Here is an 18,902-nt window from a genome sequence, read left to right as displayed (position 1 = left end):
AAATCCAACCACCTTCAGTGACCCTTTCCTCTTCAGAGGCAACAAAGGAGATGCCTTATGTGTATTGCCTCCCCCAACTTATCTCTAGCCATAGGCTACTGGGCAGCTGATGGGAGTTTGTTCCAGGAGATTAAGGGCGGGTTCACACATGGCGGAATTGCACTTAAATTCCGCTGCGGACACTCCGCAGCGTTAATCCGCAGCGGAGCCGTTTCTACATTGACTTTCACTTTAATTTCGCAGTGTTCGTTTACACGATGCGTACAATTCCGCTGCGGAGCATAGGCTGCGGAGCGGAATTTGGTGTCCGCAGCATGCTCTGTCTGTTGCGGAGCAGTGGCGGACTCATGGCGGAATTTCTCCATTGACTTCAATGGAGATTCAAAGTTCCGCAATGAAGTCCGCAGCTGTCATGCACATGTCATGTGTGCTGCGGATGCGTCTTGCTTTTTTTACTTGACATTTCTTCATTCTGGCTGGACCTATGTATTTCTAGGTCTACAGCCAGACTGAGGAAGTCAATGGGGCTCCCGTAATGACGGGAGCGTTGCTAGGAGACGTCAGTAAATAGTCACTGTCCAGGGTGCTGAAAGAGTTAAGCGATCGGCAGTAACTGTTTCTGCACCCGGGACAGTGACTACCGATCCCAATATACATGTATCTGTAAAAAAAAATGAAGTTCGTACTTACCGAGAACTCCCTGTTTCTGTCTCCAGTCCGGCCTCCCAGGATGACGTTTCAGAGTAAGTGACGGCTGCAGCCAATCACAGGCCAAGCACAGGCTGCAGCGGTCACATGGACTGGCGCGTCATCCAGGGAGGTCGGGCTGGATGCCGAAGGAGGGACGCGTCATAAAGACAACGGGCGGTAAGTATGAATTTCTTTTACTTTCACTAGGGAAAGTGCTGTCCCTTCTCTCTATCCTGCACTGATAGGGAGAAGGGAAGCACTTTTCCCGCAGTCCGCAGCAGCTAGTCCGCATCAATTTTCTGCACATTTTGTGCAGATCCGCAGCCGTAATCCGCAACCCGGATTAGGTGCGGCATTGATGCGGACAGTTGCGGAGGAATTCCGCCATGTGTGGTCATGCCCTCAGAGATGGACAGAAACAGCTTGATATTCCTTGAAGTACAATCCCCAACTCTGGGAGAAACACAGAACTATTGCACTCTGATATACGGATATATAGTGATTTTAGTGATCTATAGTGATTTTACAATAAGTATCACTACCCCCACAGTAGGTAAAAAAAAAAAGGACAATGACTAAAGGTCCACTTAGACCAGCCAGTTATCGGGCAAACGAGCGTTCACAGAACGCTCGATCCCGATAATTGCTATGTGTAAACAGGACAATGATCAGCAGTTGAACGACATGTGAAAGGAGCAAACAAGTGGCGATCAACGAGCTATCTCGTTGATCGGCACTCGTTTACATGGCCCAGGTATCACTCTTGGGGCACGTTCACGTGGTGGAATTTTTCCGCTGCAAATGTTAGTGCAGATTTGGGGCAATTACGCAACGAATCTGCACCAACATTCGCATATTTGACAGGTAATTCAGACGTTGCAGAAAACACAGTGGACTTGCCACAGATTTCAGTTTTTGCATTGCAAAGGCTTAAATCCGCAGTGAAATTCCGATTCTTCTCTGCAACAGACAGTGCATGCTGCAGACTGAAAATTCCGCACTGCAGCCTATGGTCCGCAGCGGAGTTTTCCGCAATGTCTGCACGAAGATAACAAAAAAGGTGTGGAAACCAATGGACAAACTGTCTGCAAAGAATTTCCACTGTGGACTGTCCGCAGCGGAATTCCACAGCAATTCCGCCACGTCTGAATGTGCCCTTAGGTAACGTTCACAAGCAGCACACTTGTTGCAGAAATTTCCAAAAATCCATTCCCTACATGTGAATGGGGTTGTTTCTGCAGCATGCACATGGATTTCTACTAGCCACATTCAGCCGAATGGGATAGTCGCTGAACTATCTGCAATAAATCTGCTGTGTGTGAACCCTCCCTACTTGTTGAGATTTTTCCTCTCAGGTTAACGTGATAAGAAAATAAAAATAAAATAATGCGGAGATATTATCTCAGGGGTGAGAGAAAAACCTCAGCTCTTAAGCTGCCCATACACATAAGATTCCTGATATATGCCTATGTTCCTAATCTTCCCCATAAACATTAATTTTGACAGAACTAGAATGTTTTTTATTCACTATTCACCTATAGTGGCCACTTATCGCAGAGAGAGAAAGGATCAGACAGACACAAATCCAGTCTCTCCAACTCTTAGGGTATGTTCGCACGCACTAATTACGGACGTATTTCGGGCGTTTTTGCCCCGAATTACGTCCGAAGAATGCGCCTCGATAGCGTTGACAAACATCTGCCCATTGAAAGCAATGGGCTGACGTTTGTCTGTTCACACGAGGCGTATATTTACGCGCCACTGTCAAATGACGGCGAGTAAATAGACGCCCGCGCCAAAGAAGTGACCTGTCACTTCTTGGGGCGTAATTGGAGCCGTTATTCATTGACTCCAATGAAAAGCAGCGCCAATTACGTCCGTAATGGACGCGGCGTTCAAGCGCCTGCACATGCTGTTACGGCTGAAATTACGGAGATGTTTCCTCCTGAAAACATCCCCGTAATTTCAGCCGTTACGGACGCTGTCGTGTGAACATACCCTTAGGCTGGGTTCACACGACCTATTTTCAGACGTAAACGAGGTGTATTATGCCTCGTTTTACGTCTGAAAATAGGGCTACAATACGTCGGCAAACATCTGCCCATTCATTTGAATGGGTTTGCCGACGTACTGTGCCGACGACAGCTGTCAAATGACAGCGCGTAAAATTACTGCCTCGGCAAAGGAGTGCAGGACACTTCTTTGCAACGTAATTTGAGCCATTCTTCATTGAAGTCAATGAAGAGCAGCTCAAGATTTACGAGCGTCAAAGACGCCTCGCATAATGCGAGGAGGAGCTTTTACGTCTGAAACGACGCAGCTGTTTTCTCCTGAAAACAGTCTGTCTTTTCAGACGTAAAAGCCACTTCTCGTGTGCACATACCCTTACTTTCCTCAATGGGAGACATCTCCATATACATTTCAATTGAAACAACATCATCAGGATATCCCTACAAATATCTAGTATTTTAAAAGAGATTAAACATTTAATTTAGCTTATTTAAAAAAAAAAACATTTAATACCTTACTTTTATGCTGAGATATGAGTATCTTAAAAGAGACCTACCACTGTACATTAAACATTTAATTAAATTTTTTATTTTTTTAAAACTTACTTTTATGCCGAGAGATGATCATTTCAAGTTACAGGCCCAAAGCCTGAGGCTGCAGTACTGAGTCTAGTGCCAAAATTTCCTGTTCTGATTTCTGTCAGGTGCAGTGTTGTCATGGACACTTTATGTGGATTCAAATGACCAAAAACATCAATATTCACAAATATAAATAACTTTTCAAGACAGGTAGCATGAAGATATTGTTGTTTTTTTGTGTGATTTGGATCCATATATGGCCTTCCATAAGTTGGTCATAGATATAAGATCTTCTAACAATCTCATGTCTATAGTGACTGACAGACTGGCCCTTCATAAGGATCGGTTATCTTGGATTTCAACCTGTCTTACCCTATGGTTTACCCCAGATAAGCGGCACCAGTTCTGTCCATCATAGAAACGATATGGTGGTTTGGTCAGGACGAACAGTCGTGTACATCTTCGAGTTAGGGGAGACAGTTATCAAATGTCTATGGCTAGCTATAGACTTAAAACCCCTGCTTGCTTTTTTTTTTTTTTTTTTTTTTTTTTTAAATGGAGCAAATTGTTTATTTCCTTGTCACCATTGCTGTTCTTCTTTCAACCTTTCTTGGTTATTTATGATTTTTTTTGCACATTTCTTTTTATTTTTGGTATATTCGAGACATAAAATACATTTGAAGAATACTGTGTTTTTTGTCACATTAGAAAACAACAATAAGTACATTTCCTTGATGACGTGAGCATAAAATGTGTCACTAAACATTTGTTAGTCCTTAAAACGTGACCATCTGTTGTCTGCTAGTGCAGGACGTTAAGAATTAGAGGCTGTACAAAGAGGCCTTGTGTTACACAGTCACCATCAGCCATCTGTCCGTCCGGATCAGTCTGAGAGTCCAAAACACTCTTCACTGAGGCCTCAACAAGTTAGTGCTTCATGCGGGAGGACAATAAAATGAGCTGGGACTTTATTAGGTCACCTACAAAATTGCTGCCGTGGAACCAACCAGGTCCTCTTGAGAGGAAGAAATCTGTAAAAGTATGGGGGGCATTTATTGCCTAAAAAGACCAAGTCCCTTTTATGTTCCTGTTCATGGCCTGTGTTTTTTTTTCTTTACCATACAACGGCATAATAAAAAGGGTTAATCCCAATATAAGACATTGTGGGTCAAGATGTACAAATTGTTTCTTAAAGGGGTTTTCCCCTATGGACAACCTCTTCTCATAAGACTACTGATCAGCCGACCAACTTATTGTGGAGAGGTCACACCTGATCAGGTGTTAAAATTAAGCACCCTGCGGGAGAAATTAATCATGGGGACCAATGTTCTAACAGAACCAGACCTCCACTTTGCAGCAACTCTATGCTATACCCAATAGACAGGACGAATCTGATCAGCAGACAATGTCATTTATCTCCATAAACACTATCAGCCATTTTGGAGGCTATGGAGAATTGTCTTTAGTCACAAGGTCACCCAAACCGGATTCTGGTGTGCCTATACACTTTACATCCCTTTCTTCCCTCCTCTGCCTTGACAGTCAGACTCATGTGTATAAATGTTACTCTTCTACCTTCTGTACTTACACAGGACGCTCCTACTATGAGGTAGGTACACCCACATGACAGTCCACATCAGGGGCGTAACTAGGAAAGACTGGGCCCCATAGCAAACTTTTGACTGGGGCCCCCCCTCTGCTGGGTATCACACAACCCCCCCCTTGTAGATAGTGCCTCCCTATAGATTCCACCACACAGCGCCCCTCTATAGATAGCACCATACACAGCCCCCTATAGAAAATGCCATACAGACCCCCTGTAGATAACACCATACAGCCCCCTCTGTAGATAACACCATATAAGCCCCCCCCCCCCAAAAAAAAAAACGGCCTATAGTTTGTCCTACAAAAGACATGCATCCCCTATCCACAGGATAGGGGATACATGTGTGATCGATGGCATTGATAAGGAGAACGGGGGACCGAAAGTCCCCCGAAGTTCTCCATGACTAACCTCGGACTTCTGGCGTCTGCGCAGTTCAATAAAAATTCACGCATGCGCACAAGCGCGACCGGCGCTCCATTCATTTCTACGGAGCTGCCGACACAGACCCCGGAAGTCCGAGGTTTGTCATGGAGAACTTAGGGGGGACTTTCGGTCCCCCGTTCTCCTCATCGCTGGGCGTCCCAGCGATCCCACATGTATCCCCTATCCTGTGGATAGGGGATGCATGTCTTTTGTAGGAACAACCCCTTCAGTGGCGTCGCGCTGTAGCAGCCATAGCGGCCTGCGGCCATGGGAGGGGGCCGTGCCGGCGGGTGCCACGGGCCCCCTCATGCTGCAGGCCCCGTAGAAATCGCTACGGCTGCTATAGCGGTAGTTACGCCACTGCGTATAGGTTTGTACGGTGTAAAACTACAGCTCCTAGCATGGCCGGAACAATGGTAAGGATATGCTGGGAGATGCGGTTTCACAAAAAAAAAATCATACCACCATCATCTCGCTGCAGATCATACAGTGACTACAATACTGATTAGTGGCAGAATAAACATTTACATTAAGTGACTCACCGGTGACATCTCAGATTCTAGTTCTTTTCTTCTCCCTCCGGTTCAGACATTTATGATGGATTTCTCCCGGCCATGACCCATTTCTGCAGTTTTCCGCTCAGATGTCTTCAGCTTCTCAGTTTTAAAACATTTCTGCACCTATAAACAAAGTTAAAATTCTCAACACATCTAAATATAACTGTCTCACACACACACACACACACACACACACACACAGACACCGTGCCCCCTGTAGATAGTGCCCACATATGGACTCCAGAGCTGCAAGGCAATAGCGCTAACCACTGAGCCACCGTGCTGCCCTACATATAGCTTCCCCTATAGTTAGTGCTCCACGTATAGCCCACCTCTGTAGATAGTGTCTCACATATAGCTCCCCCTGTATATAGTGTCCCACATATAGCCCACCCCTGTAGACTGTGCACTACATATAGCCACCCTGTTGCTAGTGCCCCACAGGTATCCCACCCCTGTATATAGTGTCCCACACATAGCCCACCCCTATAGAAAGTACCCTAAAAAATAGCTCCCCTATAGATAGTGCTCTACATATAGCCCACCCTTGTATAGTGTCTCACATATACTGCCCCACATATAGACCCCCTTGTAGATAGTGGCCCACATCCCCACATACAGACCTCCCCTGTAGCTAGTGCCCCACATATAGACCCCCCCCTGTATATAGTGGCCCACATATAGAGCCCCCTGTATATAGTGGCCCACACATCCACATATAGACCCCCCTGTAGCTACTTCCCCACATATAGACCCCCCTATATATAATAGCCAACATAAAGACGAACCCGCCCCCCCCCCCATTATAGATAATGCCATTCACATTTTTGAAGAAAAAAATAGATAAATTGCCATACTCACATGATCCCGTTCCCACGCTGTTCACTGGCGATGCAGACATGCTCTCTTCTGAGCATGTCTGCAGGAGCTGAACGAGCGTCCTCCAATGACGCTGATTGGCGGGGCAGAATGACTTGCCCCGCCAATCAGCACCTTCCAAGCATGGAAGCGGCGCGATGATGTCATCGCGCCGATAGCCAATCAGTGTCATTGTAAGGCACTGGATGGTCAGGCACGGAACATGCCCGGCCATTCAGTGCTAACACATGTATTTGGCTGCCGCTAGCACTGGGGCCCCCTCCGGTGCTAGCGACACCTACAGGCATGATGAGAGGGCCTGTGTAAGGCTCGGCGGCACGGGCCCCACAGTAGCGGCGCTACAGCTGTAGCAGCCGTAACGGCTGCTAGCGGCGCCACCGGGCATTTGGGTGGGCGTGTCGGCTGGCGGCACGGGCCCCCTCAAGCCCCGGGCCCCGTAGCAGCCGCTACTGCTGCTACCGCGGTAGTTACGCCACTGGTCCACATGTATCATGGAAGCTAGCAATGCAAACTCTTTTTCTTAGGGCTTTTTGTTTCGATGGAAGGCTGTTTTTATGGGATTTAGTTAGAAAACCCTTTAGCCTTACTGGCAGTTATAAATATAAGGATGACATGATGCAAAAATGTTAGAAAATGGCCCAGAATTCTATTAACCAACACTAATGTCTTTTTGAGATAATAATTCAGATGGTAGGTCTTTTTAAGGGTATGGATTTCATAAAAGACCCCAGAGATCCCTGGACATACAAAATTGGCTTATTGAATTTAAGCTAAACTAATTGTGTAAGATTTCTCAAGGACAGCTGGATCAATGTTCTGCCTCTTCTTGTAAGCGTGATGGTGGCATTGCTGATATTACTATGTATGTGGCTGGATTACACAAGCTGGATCAATTTCCATCCAAGACAGCTGCAATTAAGTCATGCGCACAGAAACACAAATGTTCTTGTCAAATATTAAAGTATAGCCTCCTCTTTTGATAACTTTCTGTATTATAGAATAGCAAATAAAACAATTCCCCCCAAATACTTATTTATTTAGAATTGGGCCCTGTACTAACGGAAGGGCTGGCCTTAGGTTCGTTGGTGCCCTGTGCAGTAGCTTCTGTGGACATCTACTTCCCTTATGGTGTACCATAAAGTGCCCAAATAATACAATAGGTGTTGTGCAATGTGTGAATTAATCTACATATAATTTTCTACATGAGAGTAATCTACACATAATCTGTATTATACTTCAGAGCTGTATTCACAATTCTGCAGGTTTCAGAGGTAAAATTCACACCAGCCGCTCTATAGTACTCTGATGCTAGAAAAGTTAACTATACCCCTATACTAGAGTGATAGATATTGGTGTTCAAATGTGGCTGTACATTGCTAAATTTACCCTGCATTCTAATAAACTGGATTTATAAGGGTAATTGTTTTCACTGCTAAACTGCCCTAGAAAAATGAAATTTAATCTGGTGGCCTGCAAAGACATGAGGAGAAACAAAAGGAGTCCTGTGGAAAATTAGCTCGATGTTTACTACTCCATCCAAGGGGGTCGAGATTATAGGAAATATTATAAGCACCTAAACACCTTGTACAGTATTTAATATCAATGGGGATAATCCTATGCCTTAAATCTTTTATCGAACGAGAGAAATGGTGTGACATCCAGTAATAATGTAGACTAAGGGGATATTTACAACACTGTATTTGCAGTCTATATACTATCTGCATATGTCTTGCCAAAAATGGGAACAGATTCCAGAAGAGGAATGTAGAAAGACATTATAACTGGAAGGCAGGAAGGAGGAGGACCCGCTATGTGACCGGGTGGCAGAAAAAAAATAGCCCCATCCAGGGGCGTAGCTAAAAGCTCATGGGTCCCAGTGCAAAAGTTCCTCAAGGGCCCCCCCAATTTCTCTTCAAGGCCGAAGAGACAGCATATCTATAGAACTACAACCCTATAGCTATGGATAGAATTAAATGCAGCGGCTTAGAAGACTGCATCACACATGATAGGTTTAGCTACAGGGCCCAGCGAACAGTATCACACATGATAGGATTAGATACAGGGCCCAACAGACCGTTTCACACATAGACACTGTATCTAAACCCATCATGTGGTAGGCTTAGATACAGGGCCCAATAGACCGTATCACAGATAGGCCTTGTATCTAGGCCTACCACACGGTAGGCTTAGATACAGGGCCCAATCAGACAGTAATTTGGGCCCTGTAACTAAGCCTACCACATGGTAGGCTTAGATGCAGGGCCCCAGCAGGCAGAAATCGTATAATCTTTTAATCCCTCCCCCAGCACTTTCAGGAACTTGCATGGGTTCTCCTGACACCCAGAAAGTGATGGAGGGGAGTCAGTGATGTTCGCCTGGCCATAACTTGGGCGAGCGTCACTGACTTCGTTACCATGTGCTATGCTTACTACCATATGCTAGGCTTAGATACAGGGCCCAACAGACAGTATCACACATAGGCCCTATATCTAAGCCCATCTTGTGCTAGGCTTAGATACAGGGCCCAGCAGACAGTATCACACAGGCCCTGTATCTAAGCCAATCATGTGCTAGGCTTAGATACAGGGCCCAGCAACACAAATGGTGTGATACTGTCTGCTGGACCCTTTATCTAAGCCTACCTTGTGGTAGGCTTAGATACAGGGCCCAATAGACCATATCTCAGAAAGACCTTGTATCTAAACCACATGGTAGGCTTAGATACAGCGCCCAATCAGACAGTAATTTGGGCCCTGTATCTAAGCCTAGCACATGGTAGGCTTAGATACTGGGCCCCAGCAGGCAGAAATCGTATAATCTTTTAATTCCTCCCCCAGCGCTTTCAGGAACTTGCACAAGTTCTCCTGACTCCCAAAAAGAGATGGAGGAGTCAGTGACGGGGCGGAGTCAGTGATGTTCGCCTGGCCATGACCTGGGCGAGCGTCACTGACTTCGTTCCGCACCTCCCCGTCTCCCCCCCCCCTTCGGCACTTTCTGGGAGAGGGGAGAGCCTGCCAACGTTTTGCGCTGCAATACTCCACTGTTGGACCCCTCGGTGGATGTCACGTCGGTGGGTCTACAAAGTGGACAATGTGGTAAGGGGCATCAGTGGGCCACCTGGCTAAGGGGCCCGGTCGCAACTGTGAGCGCTGCGACCCCTATAGCTGCGCCACTGGCCCCAACAAAGCTAATATGTCTGACAGTAGTAGCTGTCAGATAGCTACTTCCTGTCTCAAAAACTGATGGCAGCAAAAGTCTGGTGCACAAATAGCTGAACTTATAAAAGAAAGAAGCTGCATGCAGTTAATACACATTAGGAGTCAAGTTTACAATTTTTACTGGGGGTCCACTTTATTTGTGGAACATCATAATAAGAAATGTTGTAACAGTGATTTTTAGAGGTTAAATTCATTTTTATGCATTAATATATTGTTCAGATTCTAAAACTTCCGCCATTGTGCCTCCCTAAATTCTTATAAAGAATTTAGTAGTTTTTAAGGGACCATTAACATGATAAATGTCATGAATGTTAAAAGGGGTGCCTAGTTTACAAAACTCACTTTCAAATACCCTATTGGGGTATTTGGGACCCCCATCTATTCAAAACGGATCTGTTATAAGACCATGATGCCCTATATATCGGCAGCATAGAATAGAGATGGGTCCGCTGACCTATTAGCTAAAATGACACAAAAAATATTGTGCAGTTTGGCTCATAGTTATGAATCGGATGTATTCATGATGGGAGCGCACTCTCCCCGACTCCCCCCATCCACCTCACAGATATTGATGGCTGGCTGCTGTGTATCTGCACACAGAGCAGCCTATCAATCACTGTGATGAGGGTGGGGAGAGGCAGTGGGAGCACTCCCCTCAAGAATACACTGGACTCATAACAATGTGTCTGCTGTATTTTTTGATCATTCCTATTAGCCAAATGGCACAATATTTTTTGTGTCATTTTGGCTAATACGAAAAAGGACCTGTCTCCATACTATGCTTCCATTATATAGTGCAGCATAGCCTGATGAAAAATCCACTTCAACTAGAGTGCAGTTTAGCTACAGAAAGCCTCTCTCTCTCTCTGGAGGACCAAGCATGTCTGTAAATGACATGGATAACACTATGATTTCAATGAGCATCATGCAATGCTTCATTTCCCCTGTGGTGGCGCTGCAGGGAAATGTAACACTTGTTGCTATGTTTCCCCTGCATCTGATCACTAGAGTCATTGGGACAACCTGTGATTACCGTATTTTTTGCTGATCCTTCTAACAAAACGGTATTGTGAAAAGCAGACAACCCCAATTGATTCCAACCATGTATTTTTTTTACAGAAAATGGCCATGTGTATATGAGTGATGAGCAATAAATGTATTGTATGTTATATTAAATCTACATATGCCAAGTATTTTTATCATTCCACTCGTTATAAACGGAAATATAAATGAACGGCGCAATATGGCTACTTGGCGATCACTTGTTGATAATTGACTTTGTGTACACATGTGCCTTTATACAACAATAAGTTTGTTCCCCCTAAACTTCTGATGTGTCTCAGCAAGGCTGGGATAATATAATACAACGCTAATTTTTTTTTAAAAAAAATCGTTTTCTCCACTGGTCCAGTGACAGGTGGTATGAAGACAATGGTCCAGGAAGAATTCATTGATCTATATTGCTCTAAGCAGTAGTTCAATGAAATTCTCTCCTATGAATTCTAAAAAACAAGCTATTGACAAGGAGCACTCAGGTGCTGCCATGAGAAGAAGAACATTAGCTGAAGGCTGTTCCCGAATAAGACATTATTAGACCTCCAGATGCCGACTGTTCCATTGTGCTTCAGATTGGAGGTTTATAACCTACATGAAACACTGTAGAACTATACCAGCAGGACTGTCATAATACAATAAGGAGTAATTATTAGGTTGGGTGGTGAGCGCTGAGTCATTGGCCCAGGATAGCTGATTTTCAACACTATTAGGTTGTCCTAGATTTTGTAATGTGTACAGTATATTATATAGGGCTATCATGGGACAATAAACATGTTATTAATTGTCTGTTTACAATCTGATTTCCCTGTTATCAGCAATTTCAGGCTGGGAAGAGGCTGATTGTAGGGTCTTCAATGAGATGACTGCTCCCAATATCCCTACCCTCAGAAACATTTACTATCATATGCACCTTATAAATTTTCCTCACGGGGAGTGTTAAGTGCAGCCCAGTAGGAGCTAGGAAGGATGTCTACTTTCTGATATGGAAACACTTAAGAAATGGGTTTAGTTTGCCTGTTAATGTTCTTTTTTGAGCCTGTCATCATCTGAGGTTTAATAGCTCTGGTCGTGACCCCTTTTAAGGCTGGCGTGGGCCATTAATAAGTAATGATCAACTGACAGAAATTATATTGGACATGAGTGAGAAGAAACACAGATAAAAACTGGATGTCCTTTGGCTGTCCAGCTGATGTGGATATATAGGTTACCATTATAATGGCCATAGGGGCATCTGAGGCTCCACATTAGCTGGATAACCAATGGTTGCCTACCTAGAGTGGCTTTGAATGAATATTAATCAAATAAGAATTAAACTCCACTCCAAGAGCCAATTTGACTTTTTAGGTGGCCCAGCACAAAAAAAAAAACACATAAAAAGTTAGGCGCCTGTAGGAGATCACTGTGTGCTGGCTCCCAAGATTCCTCAAACCAACTATGGATCATCATCATCTCCTAAATGACAATGTTTGCGTTGCTCTGTTGACCATGAAACATGGAGTGATCTAGAATTATATAGAACGGTTTATAGAGCATTGTGTGAGAGAGCAAATCAAACAGTTTTTCCAAAATTATTAAACATATATCTAAAGCAATGGTGACATCGGGTAACCTCAGGTTTCATGATACCTCTGATAACTCACTCATCATAATCTTTGAACAGTACAACAAATACAGTTTGTCTTTACAAAAAATCTACACCTAGTTTAAAAAAAAATAATATTATTTATAACACAGCCTAAGATTGGGGATGGCATGGCCTGACTACTGCCCAGCTGCTTTTTCTCTTCTCTGTTGGCAGCATTATGCCAGTCCAACTTTGAGCTGAGCTCTGTAAAACAATTTGGTTGCTAGGGAAACACTGCCTGTCAGCTAGAACTTCTTATATGGGGTTGTCAGCCAGTGAGTCCCTAGCAACCAGCTTGTCTTAATATACTTAGCACTTCAGCTTAAAGTTGAATTGTCACTGAACAGAAGGCAAGGAAGCTTGACCGGACTTGTACCATGCCTCTTTATGTATGTAACTGCTTAGTCAACACCAAATCTGTCCCCTAGATTTGTACCCATCTCCTCCTTCTGGTTGGCTTAGAATGTGCTACATAAAATATGATGACAACCATACCACAGCGTTGAGTAGTGTGACCTTCCACTAACCTTGAGATGCATAAGTCATATATGGAATAAAAAATATCTTGAAAGTCCACACAGTCTTAGATTTATTTACACTATAGTTTTGGATGTCCCATAACCAGGCTGTCCAACCATTGTCCTCTCCCAAAAATGTTACCGGCCCTCAGAGTCTCTGTAGGACATAACCTTGAGAACAATTGCTGAGGACCACAAACCCCACAAGTAGCATTCGCTCCCTTGTATTAACTCATGGACAGCATCATGATACGATATCCAGGCCCAAAATTGTAAAATTACCTTATAGTATTTTAATGGAAGTGGAAAGAATCAAAATAAAAAAATCACATTTGAAATGAGCAGCCTCAAAACACATGCATGTTTTCATTCATGCAAGCCGAAGCACAACCTCCCTTACTGACACGTGTGTATGTGTGTGCATATGTCGCTGCTGAGAGCTTAGCCTACAAATCCAGATTAGAAAGAAAAGAGCAGAGTAAGGGGGGCTCTGTACATTGTTTATAAAGATAGAGAAAGACACAAGGATAGATGTTTTAGAGGCCTGCCTAACCCGATATTGTAGGACTTCCTGTTCATGCTCCATGTGTGCATAAAGTTCTTGGGTTACATTCCTATGAATGAGCTTTTAGATTTCTTATATAAATCTTATTTTAGACTTTTAGTATTAAATGACACTCTAGATCTTTATTTTCTCCTTTAACATCGGTACAAAAGATACAAAAGAATTCCCACCACAATTGACTAACACAAATTTTTTTAGTATTCTTCAACAACATTAAGTGTTCTCCCTTCCTGGGATTATCAGTTTTGTAGAAGCTGTGATATCTATATTTAGTTGGGTTCTGGTTCTTACATATAGATGGGACCCATGACAAAGCTTTTTAACAATACATGTTCTCCCCAGTATAGGAGACCTCACTTGGCTGCTCAAGAGTAGTAATGGTCATAGACATGGAGATATCTTATTGACATAGATGGCTGGCGAGACTTCCTCCAGTCTTCTGAGTGGTGGACACCATCCTTCACTTAAGGAAAAGGAAAGTATTGTGTTCACTTTAAGAAGATTATACAATATGCCGGTTAATGTTCTTGTATAATACAGAGCACTTCTAAAATGTTGTATAGACAGGACCTCTGAGATAATCTTTTAACAATATTTGTTCTCCCTTAGTTGAGGAAACGCCATTCACCTACTCAAGAGTAAGGATGACCTTAGACAGGCAGATATCTCACCAACATCCATAAATGCTGAGATTTCCACCAGTCCTCAGATCTCCTGGGTGGTGGACACCACTTTTATTATAGAAAGATGAAAGGATCATATTCATTAAAAGGAGATTATCCAACGTGGTGGAGAAAGTCCTTGTAGTACTAGACCATATGTAAGGATTTTAGTGAGTCTGATATTTCCAATTACTTAAAGCTAATGGAAAACCATTTCTTATATAAAAACGACAAGACCCTGTTAAGAAAGCTGAGTGTCCCAAGGGAAGCAAGCCAATGTGTGATTATCAAGAAGGAAACTAGATTGAACATTGGATTTAGTGTCAAGGCCGCTAACCTTTTCTTCTTAGCGGTGTATTACAGAACATACCGGAGGCAGACATTTTTTTTTTGTGCTGAAATGCAAAATGGCTGCCTCCATTGCACAAAGGCAAATATAATTCTCTCTGCTTTGAACACGTCTAAGTAAAGTGAAGCGGATGACGTGCACATCTAATGATTTTACCACTGCAGAGTAACGCCTCTTTGTTAAACCACTGCCTCATTCCATAACATTTAAAAAAAATAAAAAATAATAATCCTTTTTTTTTTTTTTTTTGACGGGAAAGCTTTTTTGTAATAATAGCAGCCAAACAGGATTTTTTTTTTGCCCATTAGATATATAAATACGTTTTAAAAATTCTAAGAAGGGCCCCATAGCAAAGGGACTAAAGTCATTCACTCACATGAAGGAAATTCAGTAATAAGGTATGAGGAATATATAGATCTACTAGAGAAAAGGAGTACGACAATAAATGGGAAAACAGCAATAGAAAAGGCAGACTAGGTTAATGTAGGAAAACTAGTTTCTTTATTGAAAGATTGTTGTATTAGTATTTGTGAAACTGAGTGTAACAGAGTCATGCACACGATACAAAGGCAAGCCCACCATGCTTTGGAGGGGCACAACAGAACAAAAGCGGCATACAATGAGTAGATGTGTAGGCTACAGCACAGTACATTTCAGCAGGGTCTCTACAGAGAGATTTACATCAGAAAACTAGGTAATGTAAAAAAATACAGAACATGCTTTAGTCTTAGTACATGAAATAAAAGGTGAAAGGTCCACGACTAAAGGCTTTCAGATACAGAACATTGGCCACAAAATAAGAACAGGAAGTAGTTTTTATAGCACAGCAGAAAAAAAGGATACCCCTGTTAAATGGATCATCCATTTTGCCAGCCAGCTTAAACAATTTTTGTAATTTTTTTTATTGTAATTTTTTATTTCTTTTTTACTTCTTTTTTGATTCATGTATATAAATATATATTTTAGGTCATGTCAGCACTTCATATTAATAATTGATTTTACCATGGTGTGCAACGTGTGCCTACACACTATACACTGCCATAACAATCCATTAAAGTTTCCCCATCATTGTAGCAGTCAGTACACTGCAGACAATAGATTCCGATTGTTGCAATATACAATAGGGAAATCAATTACCTCCTATACCTCTCCTTTAAATTTAGCATGGGCTATTTTAGTGCTGTTGGAAAATAATAGTTTAGACCAAGGCCGGGCCTCCCCAAGAGCAAAATGAATCCACTTAACAGAAATTTACAGTGTAATGCACTTAGCTAAACAAGATGAAGATACAAATAAAAATGGCTGTTACTGTCTACAGCTCTACTGAATGACTAGGTTCTATGTTACTACAATGAGACTACAAAGAAAAGAAAAAAAAGAAAGAAAAACAGGTCCAGGGTTACATTCTCTACAGTTTTTAACAAGAAAAATATGATTTTAGGAAATTCATTTTAAAGCATCAGTATCCTCTTGTTGCAGGGCTAAAATGACCAGAAGGCTTTATAGGCTTAACGTTATTGCATTATTATTGGCACCCAAGAATCGAGATCTACTATGGGAATTTTGACAAGAAAATTTCCCAAATTTTTTTACAAAGGGTGAGAGAAAAATTCTTAAAAAATATTCAAAATAAATACAAAAAATAATATTTTTTTTATAATTGTGAGACCGTGAAATAAAAGCATTTATTGGAGCATAAAGGTGGTGGCGGTGATAGAGGTAGTGGGGGTAATAATTGCATTTTGCATGCAAGCATGAGGGTTACCCACAAAGTAGACCTCCATAAACAAAGGACGGACAAGCAGCCATGAAAGAAGGGGATACTGCGGCTTAATTAAAGAACAATGTTGTCTTCAGATGGAAACAGGAAATGGTTAAGAGGGTGTCACAATACAGGTATATGCAGAGGCAGAGGACTACACCAAGAGCAGCATGTTGGGTCATTCACTGTGCTACACAATGAAGGAAAAAAAAAAAAAAAGAATTGATAAATGCAAATGTAAAATCCCATAGTCAATAAAGCGTTTTTTTTAGGGTAGATCTTTTTTTGCATGCATACAGTTTAGATGCATAATAATAAAATTATACAGATTTTGACTAGCCAATACTCTCACCCTCCCCAGGCTGGAGAGGACAGGAAATTATTGAAGAGCAATGATCTGCTGACCTCACCAGTGAAGGAAGGACAGGTCTGTATTAAAATGCAATACTGTGTGTAGAGGATCTATCCAAAAAGATAGCGGTCAGTCCACACACGCCACACATATAGACTCCTAATGTTATAGTAATCCTAAATATAAAATATCCTAATACTGACATGTTGCAATAACCTCTAATCTTACACCACAGTACACATTGCAAACAGGGAAAAGCCAGTTGTAATGGAGGTGGTTAAAAATAAATGCACTGTGCCATGATTATAAATGTCAGGTCATCAGCAATTTGCAGTGGGGGATGGGGGGGTTGATAGCCTATGCACATTTTAATAGCTGCTATTCCAGGGTAGAATACTTAAGCATCTGCTAGATCATAACAGCCACCCCACATTCCGGTGACACCAGCACCCTCCTCTTCTTTAAACGGACCCCAGACCCCCACCGCCCACCAAGCTGCAGCCACCTTTTTTGCAAGAGAATTTGGTGACAGTAGGAAAAGCAGCTGATGTGAAGATGAAACGAAGCAAGGAGGAGGAGGGGGTGGCTCACATAGAGTAATTGGATCTGATCTTCCTTATAACAGTATACAGCATAGGTCTAAATAAGATTATAATTAAGATATAGAATCAGAATATAGATGCCAATACTGATGCAGCAGAACACTCAGGAAATACAACAATGCAATGCTGCAACTATGTATCCATACAGCATGCATTTCTAATAATAAATAGATACAATGTATCCATAACACTATGCTTATGGTCACCAGGAATCTGAATTGCGAAGTATCCATACAGCACAATATATATGTATTTAGAATGAGATACAATGTATCTACAACACTTCATATGGAGTTAAATTTGACTTGATGGCCCTTAATAAAAATACAAAGTATCCATACAACATAATATCTGTATGTATCCATGCATCTATGCATCCGTAATGATAAATAAATACAATGTAGCACTATGGATATGGTTACCAGATTTGGCTGGATGGTATTTGAAAATAATACATTGTATCCATGCAGAATATTAGATGTAGAAATAGATACAATGTATCCATAGAGCAGATATACTCCGGGTACCTATAAATAGATACAGGGCACACATCAGAAGATTGCAGACCTCAAGGCTCTGGCTGATCAACATAGCTGCCCTCCCACCCCCCTGTGTTAGGCACACCATATCATTCATTACAGTCCCCCCTCCCCACCAGAAACCCACCACCACCACCACCGTACCTCGGTTCCGTACAGAGCCAAAGACTGGAAGAACAAGATATCCTACGTGGACTAACACCATGCTGGCAGAGACAGTGCTTGCAACCCCTGGTGCTGATCACTGTGACTGTATGGAGAGGCTGATCCTAGTCTGTGTGCTCCTACTGCTGGCTGGGAGACAGATGGCCCATTGGTAATGGTCCTTTCAAATCCCCCCTATATACATTCAAATGTGCTGCAGCTGCCTCAACACAAAGGGAGGGGGCTTGGAGCTACCTTCTACAGCTCCCCTAAGACAAAGCAGCCCAACCAATGAGCTCTGAGCTGGGGGGGAGGGCGGCGAAGCTCCCTGCAGTCTGTCTGGGTTAGCTTGTTTCATTGCATTGGATTTATTAGTATTTTTTTTAAAGATTTGTTAATCAATGAAACATTGGCCGGAGTCAAGGGACACTCCGCTAATGCATAGGTGTTTCCATGCCCTGCATGCCCAACCTGGTAGACCATTGGTACAAGAGGTTTTATGAGTCTGACCCAGATATCTGACATTTGTTCTGTATTTATAGGGAGTGTATAAAAGGCCATATAGGCAGGACCGCTGGAATGGCTGCTGCAGACACTCTTGGGGTTAGCTGTCAGTCAATGTAATATTTCTATCCGTGTTGGCTGGTTGTCACTCCTCTGGATTATTTGTTTGTAGAAATGATTGGATCTGACAACAATTCAGTTGACCGATAATTGTTTAGTCATTTCACCCCTATAAAGGTTACAAAAGCTGTTAAGATATTTTTG

At 42.6% G+C, this 18,902-nt stretch overlaps 1 protein-coding gene across 3 annotated transcripts in view; it reads right to left on the bottom strand.

Moving 5' to 3' along the window:
• The window catches only part of ARK2C (arkadia (RNF111) C-terminal like ring finger ubiquitin ligase 2C), a 113,036-nt gene extending 94,677 nt beyond the window's left edge, over nucleotides 1–18,359 (bottom strand). For 2 of the 3 annotated variants that reach the window (XM_075840622.1, XM_075840633.1), the window contains exon 1: nucleotides 18,135–18,359. In XM_075840622.1, the coding sequence (XP_075696737.1) occupies nucleotides 18,135–18,195 (61 nt within the window). In that variant the 5' untranslated portion in view covers nucleotides 18,196–18,359. Of the gene's footprint in view, nucleotides 1–3,305; nucleotides 3,393–18,134 lie in introns of those variants that run through there. The other variant, XM_075840626.1, reaches the window with a different exon arrangement.
• Nucleotides 18,360–18,902: the final 543 nt, after the last annotated feature.

This window comes from Rhinoderma darwinii, chromosome 1 (genome assembly GCF_050947455.1).
Source record: "Rhinoderma darwinii isolate aRhiDar2 chromosome 1, aRhiDar2.hap1, whole genome shotgun sequence".
Taxonomy (NCBI): Eukaryota; Metazoa; Chordata; class Amphibia; order Anura; family Rhinodermatidae; genus Rhinoderma; species Rhinoderma darwinii.
Note: the sequence above shows the minus strand (reverse complement) of the source record. Positions and strands in the feature narration are given on the sequence as shown.